Source organism: Hylobates moloch, unplaced genomic scaffold (assembly GCF_009828535.3).
Source record: "Hylobates moloch isolate HMO894 unplaced genomic scaffold, HMol_V3 SCAFFOLD_5, whole genome shotgun sequence".
Lineage (NCBI taxonomy): Eukaryota > Metazoa > Chordata > Mammalia > Primates > Hylobatidae > Hylobates > Hylobates moloch.
This window is the reverse complement of record NW_026652280.1, coordinates 131,703,857-131,714,844: the sequence shown is the minus strand read 5'-3', so window position 1 is coordinate 131,714,844 and position 10,988 is coordinate 131,703,857. Positions and strand designations below refer to the sequence as shown.

The 10,988-nt window shown below is 40.6% G+C and overlaps 1 protein-coding gene across 1 annotated transcript in view; it reads right to left on the bottom strand.

Moving 5' to 3' along the window:
* Nucleotides 1-1,410: 1,410 nt before the first annotated feature.
* ALG14 (ALG14 UDP-N-acetylglucosaminyltransferase subunit) overlaps nucleotides 1,411-10,988 on the bottom strand; it is a 93,579-nt gene continuing 84,001 nt past the window's right edge. Inside the window, exon 4 of the mRNA XM_032155306.2 lies at nucleotides 1,411-1,907. Coding sequence (XP_032011197.1) covers nucleotides 1,677-1,907 — 231 coding nt within the window. The 3' untranslated portion in view covers nucleotides 1,411-1,676. The remainder of the gene's footprint in view (nucleotides 1,908-10,988) is intronic.

The following is a 10,988-nucleotide window of genomic DNA, read 5'->3' as shown; positions in this document are numbered from 1 at the left end:
AAAACCTAGCAAGATGTCCGGCTGACAGATGTGCCTGTTACATGATTCAGAGAAGGCGGTTCTTTTTTTTCTTTTTCTTTTTTAAAAAAAAAGAAGAAAAAAGGCTGGATCAGCCTCAGGATTTTAATTTTACATGATCGTGGATAATCATGTCTCTTTTCACAAAAATTCAATCACTTCACTAATCACTATTTATTAGATTTGTATCATACTTACAAAGCAAAAGATTTAAGAGGAAAAAACCTATATATAAACTGAAATACTACAGGAGAGTATCTTCTCTTTTCTGTTTATTTTTTTTTTTGGCTGCTTTGTTAAAGAAGCAGAGGTTAGAGGGAAGGAAATGGAATTCCTGTTTTTGAGGAGCTCCTGGGCCAGGCACTGCACTAACTGTTGTACTTCTATTATAGTAGACATGGCACCACTAGAAACATAGTCTCAAGCAGGACCAGCGACAGAATTTAGAAGGTCTAAAATATAAGTTCATTGTTTAAAAAAATATTCAGAAGTTCAAGAGAGTCACAGCAGAACACTAAACCAAGTGTGGGGGCCCTCTTCAGTGCAGAACTCTATGTGACTGCACAGGCCACACCCGTGAAACTGGCCCCACTAAGAAGTCAGGCTTACCTGAACTTGAATTATGGCTTTGCTACTTACTAGTCATGTGATCTTGGACAAGACATCTGTAAAATGGGAATAATAACAGTCCCTACATCATTGAGTTTCGTTTATTTGTTTGTTTGTTTGTTTTTTGAGACGAAGTTTCACTCTTGTCACCCAGGCTGGAGTGCAATGGTGCAATCTCGGCTCACTGCAGCCTCCGCCTCCTGGGTTCAAGTGATTCTCCTGCCTCAGCCTATCGAGTAGCTGGGATTACAGGTATGTGCCGCCACGCCTGACTAATTTTTGTATTTTTAGTAGAGACAAAGTTTCACCATGTTGGTCAGGCTGGTGTCAAACTACTGACCTCCAGTGATCCGCCCGCCTCAGCCTCCCAAGGTGCTGGGATTATAGGTGTGAGCCACCACGCTGGCCTAAACAAGAGATTTTAAAAGATACTCTGTATTAAGGTCAACTACTCAAAAAGCAAGACTGAAGTACAAAAAATGATACTGGTTTATGCTCAAGGTCTGGAGGCTTGTGGAGTGCAAATTGTCATGAAGCCAATTTAATATAACTGCTTCCTTTATGCTGAAAGGATTCACTGGGGACATCACTGTTTCCATACAGGAAATAAAGCCTTTTGTATCTGAACCAAAACTCAGAAATACTTTTTTTTTCTCTTCTTTTACAATGCAGAATACTTTACAAAAAAAAAAAAAAAAGCTGTAGGACAGGAAATATTACTAATCATACGAACTCTATATTTAGTTCTGTAAAAAAAATACCACTAAAACAGCCAGAAGAAAATTTGCAGGTAGTAATACATATTTTTATCTAGAAAAGAAATTTGGTTTACAGAGGCATAAACATTTAGTAGTTACGTTTGTCAATGTTTGTTTCATAAGAGAAGCCTCAGTTTCTTCACTGAGTCATCTGTACATTTTTTATTCCTTACCATCAATAGTTCTCAGGACTGTCAGACGCCTTTACAAGAAACATGTAGGGTTTTTCCCCCCAACTTGAGTACATACTACTGTTAACTGCAAAATTCTAAAGAAGTCAGTTGCCATTTGTCAGACAACTCGCCCAAGGTACACAGATTTGGGATACTTTTCTTTCAGAGCTGGCCACTGAACAATGAAGTAATCTGAGAGATGAAACAGAATCTTTCCGGACATGGATAATGTTTCTACACGGCAGATGCTTTCAACGTAGACAATGATCACTTTCTTTATTCCTAGTATCCCAAGGAGAAGGGCAGATACACAGATAGGAATACATGTTCCTGGTCCGTTACACAACACCTGAAAGAAAAAGTTGAAGGTCAAATGAAAATACAGAATAATAATCTAAGGGAGGCATTTTGCAATAAGAACAGTCTGATCTCAGAGGGGATCTGCTTATGATTCTAGTAAGTCCTTCTCTGTCAAGAACCAGGATGCAGCAAACAGCGCACGTTTAAGCCCATGCACTTTGGAGCCAGGCAGAGCTGTGTTGTCTTGGCTGTCTTGCTTACCAACTGTGTGACTCAGGGCAAATCACTTAACATCTAACTTCTAGCACAGTTCCTGGTGCTCAGTCAGCACTCATCGGACAGGCATGTGTTGCTCTTCTCTGACTGCTTTGTGGACCTTGAATGTCACACAAAAATATAGAAAACAAAATCAACCGAGATTCACTGTTTTCTTTTATGTACCAACTTATTCTTGATTTGGAAGAAAATGTCTTTAATTGCCTATGAAGATTTTTTTTTTTTTTGAGATGGAGTCTCGCTCTGTTGTCCAGGCTGGAGTGCAGTAGCATGATCTCGGCTCACTGCAACCTCTGCCTCCTAGGTTCAAGCGATTCTCCTGCCTCAGCCTCCTGAGTAGCTGGGACTACAGGCGCCTGCCACCACGCCTGGCTAATGTTTTTTTTGTATTTTTAGTAGAGACGGGGTTTCACCATGTTAGCCAGGATGGTCTCGATCTCCTGACCTCGTGATCCGCCCACTTCGGCCTCCCAAAGTGCTGGGATTACAGGCATAAGCCACCGAGCCCAGCCGAATTTTTATAAGCCATTGAAGAAAATAAGAGAAAACCTAATTCAGAGAATTGTTGGTAAGATATTACTGTTTTCAGAGGAAAAAGCGTTTTCCACAACATCTTAATCATATGCTCATGTTGACTGAATTAGTACAATCTAATAAAGCACTTTATTCCACAAACCATAAAACAAGAGGTTTGTGATTGTCTACACATATCTATTGGGCATGCTCTATGTCACATGATCTTACCAGCCTAAGGTCCACAAAACTTAGCACCAGAGAATCTTAGCGTTGGAAAGGTTTCCATATGTGCTGTCTATATTGTTTATACCACCCCAGCATTTCAAGGACTCTACCCGACAGAAAGAGAGCCATCTTGCCTCCATGTGAACATGGTGAGGGCTGTAGGGTTTGAAAAAGGTCACCTGGTCTAGGCTCCACCAGGAGGTGTGACCACCTGGAACACCATTCACAGAGCTTTGGGAAAAGAGTCTGTTTTAGATGAGACCAATTTTCCTTATGTCTTCCTCAAAGCTCTCTACCTACCATCTACAAATCCCCTTTCTGTCTTTTACGGAGAATTTGTGTTCAGACTTTCCCTTGAATTACCAGCTACTAAGCTGCTGTCCAGACTGGTCTTTAATCTCCATTAACTTGCCCCTATAACCCTTCTTCATAGTCCCCCAAGGCAGTGTAATAGAAAATGGAACTGAGAGTCAGGGGAACAAGGTTAAACAAACTGCAAACCAGCTCTGTGATTCTGGGCAACAGCATAAAGAACAATCACCACCTCGGCCCTCACCACTGCTATTTATTCACAACGAACTATGGCCAAGTACTGTACTAAACATTTTACGTGTATTACATTTTAATTAATCGTCACAGCAATCATAATTTGAGACAAGTTCTCTTTTTTCTTTTTTTTGTTTTTCTTTTTAATAACTCTGTATCGTTCCGATTTTAGTATATGTGCTGCCAAAGTGAGCACGAGCAAGTTGTATCATCCCTTTTTGCAGAGGAGAAAAGGCAGGCACACAGAAGTTGGGCAAGTTGCTTGATCACATGTTCAGGAGGTGAAGGAGTTACGTTGCTTCAGGTCACTTTTTTTTTTTATTTCTAGCAGTTACCTTACTAGAAAATGTGTAGGCTGGACTAAATGTCTTTCAGGGTTCTATAACTCTATAATTTTCCTCTATCTTTGTCTTAAACCTAAATTACAAACTTGCTCTGAATCTTTTCAATGTTTAGAATTCCAAAAATCCAATTATTGCCAGGCACTACTAATATTTTGGACTGGATATTTTAGTTATGGGGGCCTGTCTTGTGCATCTTACTTAGCATGCTTCGCAGCATCCCTGGCCTCTACCCACAAGACTCCAGTAATCAAGACAACCAAGAATGACTCCAAGCACTGCCAAATGTCTCTAGTTAACAACCACTCTATTAATGCACTCCCTAATCCTTGGATTGTTTGTGTTGCTTTTCTTAGTCTTTGTTTCAATAATACAGAACAAAATAAAAACTACAGCTAAAAAATAATGTAAGGATTGCTGGATCTTGAATGTCACAGAAAGAATTTCACATTTGTTCATCTTTAAAAAAATGTACAAATCGTTGTTGGACATTTGGGTTGGTTCCAACCCTTTGCTATTGTGAATAGTGCCGCAATAAACATACGTGTGCATGTGTCTTTATAGCAGCATGATTTATAGTCCTTTGGGTATATACCCAGTAATGGGATGGCTGGGTCAAATGGTATTTCTAGTTCTAGATCCCTGAGGAATCGCCACACTGACTTCCACAATGGTTGAACTAGTTTACAGTCCCACCAACAGTGTAAAAATGTTCCTATTTCTCCACATCCTCTCCAGCACCTGTTGTTTCCTGATTTTTTAATGATGGCCATTCTAACTGGTGTGAGATGGTATCTCACCGTGGATAGACTGGATTAAGAAAATGTGGCACATATACACCATGGAATACTATGCAGCCATAAAAAATGATGAGTTCGTGTCCTTTGTAGGGACATGGATGAAACTGGAAAACATCATTCTCAGTAAACTATCGCAAGGATAAAAAACCAAACACCGCATGTTCTCACTCATAGGTGGGAATTGAACAATGAGAACTCATGGACACAGGAAGGGGAACATCACACTCCGGGGACTGTAGTGGGGTGTGGGGAGGGGGGAGGGACAGCATTAGGAGATACACCTAATGCTAAATGACGAGTTAATGGGTGCAGGAAATCAACATGGCACATGGATACATATGTAACAAACCTGCACATTGTGCACATGTACCCTAAAACCTAAAGTATAATAATAAAAAAAAAATGTACAAATCCACGTGTTCATTTCAACATCTAGTCAACTCTCTATATACAAACTATGTATACACAGCTAGAGATGTCTGTATACGGGAAGGGAGATGACTGGCATTGGTGGGAGATGCATTAACAACCTGCCACAGGTCAGAAGTAGAGACTGTTAAGGTAAAAGTGTAAATTAAAGGTATTTTGTTTATCTCTCTTGCATCTGTATATTTGGAAGCACCTTACTACAAAAGTCCCTGGTACAATAAAACCACAAACCCATAAATCAAGGACTGAAAAAAAAAAGCAAACTAATCTCAATGGAAACCTAATCTAAGGAAAGCTACTTTTAATTACACAAAGGTTTTACCTCTTTTTGCAGCAGCCTAGGCAAAAAAATAAAAGTGGATTATGGAGAGTCTTCATTATTCAAAGAAGCATACCAGAGAGACTTATTCCAAGCATTGAACAAAGCAGAACTCACTGAGACAGTCTAAGTAAAGACGTTAAATGATATAATGATTGGAACTGTCTTTTTAATTTTAAAAAACACAGAAATACTCTTCATACTTCCATTTCTCAAAATATAAATTATCAGTGAATGTGTCTCACACCACCACCCTGGCCATCTCTCTCCCTCACCATACTGTAAGCTCCTTATGGGCAGAGTCCACTTCTAGGACAGTGTATACTCTGCACCTAGAACAAAGCAGCCATTCACTAAATTTTGCTGAAAGGAAGAAAGAAAGGAAGAAGCAAGGGAGTATAGAAGGAGTGGGTCTTTGCTAACCCTATATTGACTCAAATGTTTCCTTTGCCAAACTTGACCATCTGTAATTCTAACCATATACTTATGTGGTTGACTGACAGCTTTTTTTTTTCTTTCTTTTTTTGAGACAGAGTCGTGCTCTGTCACCAGGCTATAGTGCAGTAGCACTATCTCGGCTCACTGCAACCTGTGACTCCCTGGTTCAAGTGATTCTCCTGCCTCAGCCTCCCAAGTAGCTGGGATTACAGGTACGCGTCACCACACCCAGCTAATTTTTGTATTTTTAGTAGAGACGGGGTTTCACCATGTTGGCCGGGATGGTCTCGATCTCTTGACCTTGTGATCCTCCTGCCTTGGCCTCCCAAAGTGCTGTGATTACATGCATGAGTCACTGTGCCTGGCCCTTTTTTTTTTTTTTTTTTAACCATCCCACATCCATCACCTTTTCCTCAGGGGAACGAACCACTGTATCCTGTATCCTTCGCTCTCAATTTAAGTGCTTGTGTAGACCTGACTCCACACCCAGCTATAAGGAGAGGATGTATGACTCCAGTCTGACCAATCAGAGCATCGAATTCCCCTGGTGAAAGTCATGGGTTCAGGGAAGAGCACACAGTCCAGTCAGAAACCACAAGACTTAGAAGAACACTTGCTGGAGCTGCTGAGAAAGCCGCACATTTTCTACTGTTCTGGAACTGAGGAGGATGTGGCCTTGGTGCTATTGACATCCATTTTGCCACCATGTAGACAGCTTGAGAATGAAGCCATCACGAAGCAGAGCAGAGCCGAGAGATGAAGACAGGCCAGGTCCCAAAGGCAACATTATGATCCATGAATCCAGCTGTGCCTGAAGGAAACCAGATCTGTCCCTAGACTTGCCAGGTAGGTGAGGGAATACATTCTATTTCTGCTTAAATCATTTGAATCAGGATTTCTGTCACTGGCAATAAGAAGCATACTAAGTGACACAGCCCTTTGTTTTGTTCAACTCCCTGACTGGCCTCTGACCATGTGCAGCACCAACCAGTAGGGGTTCAATATGTGTCTGTTGGATGATTAACAAATCAATAAATAAACTTCTCTAAGAGCAGGAAGTCTAAGATACTAAAAATAATGTGTTATGGGTTTAGAAAATGGAAAGAGGACAGGACTGATATAAATACAAAGTCATGAGCGTAGATGAGCCAGATCAAGGATCAAGAGCAGTTTCAACAGGATTGTTGTTCTGTAGATTTGGGTCACCACAGGTCAAGTCCCATTGGCTGAAACATAACACTCTGCATGTATGAAAAGACATATTTTCAGGAAACTCATGGATAAGAAAAATAAGTAAATAAATAGAAAAGATGTATTTAACTTGAATAGTCTGAATTTGACTCCTGACCCAGTAAAACACCCCCGCCAAATATGGGCTAAGAACTTTGGCATCCTGGGTTGGTTTGTAGGTCAGAGATCACGGAGTTGAGGGTGACTCGAGAGAGCATGTGAAGGTGAGACTGAAAGGCAGCTGAAGAGTCCAATTAAGGCTTCAATTTTAAGAGACTGGACAGAGAAGCAGAGTCCAACTCTAAGGCACTGGCCCAAACCCAGACTTTCTGATAGCCTCTTGCTGATAGAGGTGAAGGCTGGAGAGAGGTCATGAACTGTAGGAACACAGCTGCAGGGAAAGCTTTATTGAGCTCCTGGGGCCGTGGACGAAGGTAGAGAACTGGAGCCCACTGTCAAAGCTGGGCTGGCTCGGGTAGGTAGCCTACATGGAGGTCAAGGGATCTGTCAAAATCAACGCTTCTGTTTATAGGGTATTGGCTCCATTATGTAGACAGGTAAATGGGGAAATGAGGAAGGGAGAAAACACTGACATGTAGGAATTATCAATAGATAAAGAGAAGAAGCTTGGCTGTAAAGCTGAACAGGAAGCAAAGTCAGGAAAATGCTTTAAGAACGGTTAGACAAAGAAGAAGAAAACCACAAGGTCCCTTGCCTATCCCCAAAAGTGTGTCAAAGATGATGAAATGATCAATATCATTTCTTGCAGGTAGCAGAGCTACAAAGATAGAGACAGAGAAAAGATCTTCAGATTTGGTTAAGAGAAGAGTAATGGAAACCTCAGAGATGGCTATTTCAGTGAGTCACTGGACCAAAATACAGGGCAGAGGAAAGGTAAGCATGCTGTGGGAGAGGGAGCTCAGGTGTCAGTTGGATGGGCCAAGCAGGGCTAGGGAAAGGGTTTGCAGAATGGAATGAATGATCTACATGTGAACCTAAAGATCAGTGAGAACAAACTGATAGTGAAGGAGGAAATGACCACATAGAAAAGGGTGAGTTCTTTCAATACCAGGAGAAAATAGTAAGTATTCAGAGTATTTGGTTCATGAGGTTAGTTTGGGAAAAGTTGTACTGAGAATATGATAAAAGATAAAAATAGTGGCATAGAAAGTTTGCCCCTCTTTTAAATATTAACTTTTCATCTCAGTGTGAAAAATACAGAGAAGCACAAAAAAGAACACACTCCTTTTAATCTCACCAATCTTAACATTTTGGTGTATTCTCTTCTAACTTATGTCTTTGTATATATTTATACTCTAATATATGTTCATATATGCACATTTGCAATTGTCAGAGCTTATACATATTAGTAAAGTTAATTTTAGTTATATTTGTTTTTAAAATACTTTTTAAAAACCCATGGTTTTTAATGACTGCATATATTTAATCCTACGGAGATCTCATAACTCATTTAACCATTCTCTTGTTAATGGAAATGGTTATTGTTGGAAATTTAGGCTGACTCCTTTTTTGTTATTCTAAATCATATTGTTATGAACATCTTTGTGTATAAATCTGTGATCCCTAAAGTTTAATTTTGCGTTAAACTATATTCCAGAGTTCTTGCTGAGTGAGAGGTTAGAAGAAGTAGCTTTCAAGATTTAAGGAAGTTGTGGAAAGTTTAATACAACAATTATTATGGATCAGGAATGGACCATGTGGTCTTTTTTTTTCTTTGTTTTGTTCCTGTCTAGAATTTGTTTAAGCAATTTCCCAGTGTATGAGCTGCGGTTGCAGGCAGAGCCCCTTTCTCACAGAAGTGAGATACTCCTTTCTAGGCCTCCTTACAGCTAGTAGATGGGCCAGTGACTTGCCCAGCTATTTCTGCCTAGATCTGACCAGGAGCTAGTGGTACAGAGGGGCAGGGCTGGAGGAGACTCTGTCCTGGTAGCAAAGGTGTTGTTGGCCGGGGTCCATCATCCAGTGCCAGTGGTGCCAGCTGCAGTGTCCACTGTCCAGCAATAGTAGCAGCAGCGTCTCCTGAAACCAGCTCTGTGGCCATAGAATTTCATTCATGGTTCTGGCTGCTCAGTTCCCACTTTGTCCCTCTATATTTTCTAAGCCTGCTTAATTGACATTGCTGGTAATTCCAAGAGTTCTCAGTAGCCTTCACTAAATCCTTTTTCTGTTTCAATCAGCCAGAGTAGATTTCTATAGTTTCCTATCAAGAACCCTAACTAGATGGGAGGAACAAAGATTTGAGAGCAGCAAATATAGAGACAGAGAGGGGCCAGATCACATCGGAGCAGTCACAGGATTTCCTCAGGCAGGGCTAAAAGCACTGGACCATGGGCATAGGAGTCAGACAGGGCAAAACATGGATGGCAACTGCACAGCAACAAGGGGCTGGGAGAGTGCTCCAGGGTATGGAAAGGATAAGCAAAAGGACTTATCTAAGATAGGAGGGCAAAAGAAGTGGGACAAAAGCCTCAGGCAACTAGAAAGAGAAGAATCTGAGAGTAATCAAGGGAGTAAAGAAGAAAATGCAGTTGGAGTCAGGTGGTGTATAACGTGCAGAGGTTACAGTCAGGGGACAGGAAGGCCGGGCTGAAGCCTGGGAAAGGCAGTGCTGAACGTCAGCGATCAGTGGAGGCGGACAGCAGGAAGGAAAAGGATGTGCAGCAGATGGGGATGACGTATTTGCTTGGCTCACATGATGGTACATTGTATTTCTTCTTTTTTATGTTTATTTAATCATCTGAGGAGTAACAGTTAAACAGAAACATCAAAATATCAAGACCAACATTAAATCACCAAATAAATTCTAAACTCTCAAATCACTGACTATCTATGAACCTAAGGTTTCTTACAATTCTATTGACAACAGAATTTTCAGAGATGTCATCATTGTGTATACAGCATTTTAGGGTATACTTTTCCACATATACAGCTATGTCCGTTCCATGTTTCTACATGGGCACGATTGCGCCACTCCGTGAACGTACTACAGTCATCTAGCCACTTGCCGATTTCTCTTTACCCAGAATAGCTTTCATCTTCTTTTAAACCATACCAAAAAGGTAAGCAAGTTATAAATTGTTTTAATTTAGGCTAATGTACTAATGTTTTAAGGATACTGAATTTATTGGCTCATCCTCAAATATTAGTTACTTGCATTTTGCTTGGTGACAACTCAAAAAAACTTTCCAATTTAATCAAATAAATAACTGAGAAGAACAGTAAACTTTGGTTCTGTAGGATCTTGCCCAGTTGATAAGTTCCCTCTAATGCGCTCTATCGATTATTCTGCTCTGGTCAGAATATTCCTGCTGGTTGTGCATTGACATAATCCATCAAGAGGCTGAATAACATGGTGCTTATGCACCCAGGCTTTGCAATCATGCAGACCCCGTTGGCTGCTTAACAGCAATGTGACCTGGGACAGTTTACTTACCCATGCTATGTCTCAGTTTCCCCTGTCATGAATTCATTCATTCAGCAAATATTTCATTGAGCAAAGATAATATGACAGGTACTGTTCTAAGCATTGGGGATTTATTAGTGAACAAAAATCCTTGCCCTTGTAAGGTTTACATTCCAGTGGGTAGGCAGAAAATAATAGATATATAGTCATGTGTTGCTTAACAATGGGGATACTTTCTGAGAAATGCATTATTAGGTGATTTCACTGTGTGTGCACATCACAGGGTGTACTTATAAAAATCTGGATGTTACACCTACGCTAAATTGTATAGCCTACTACTTCTCCTAGACCACAAACCTGCATAGCATGCTACTATACTGAATACTGTAGGCAACTGTAACACATGGTTAAATATTTGTAGATCTAAACACATCTAAACATAGAGAAAGTACAGTAAAAATACTGTATGAAAGACAGAAAACGATACACCTGTATAGGGGACTTACCATGAATGGAGCCTGTAGGAATGGAAGTTGCTCTAGGTGAGTCAGTGAGTGGTGAGTGAGTGTGAAGGCCCAGGACATTC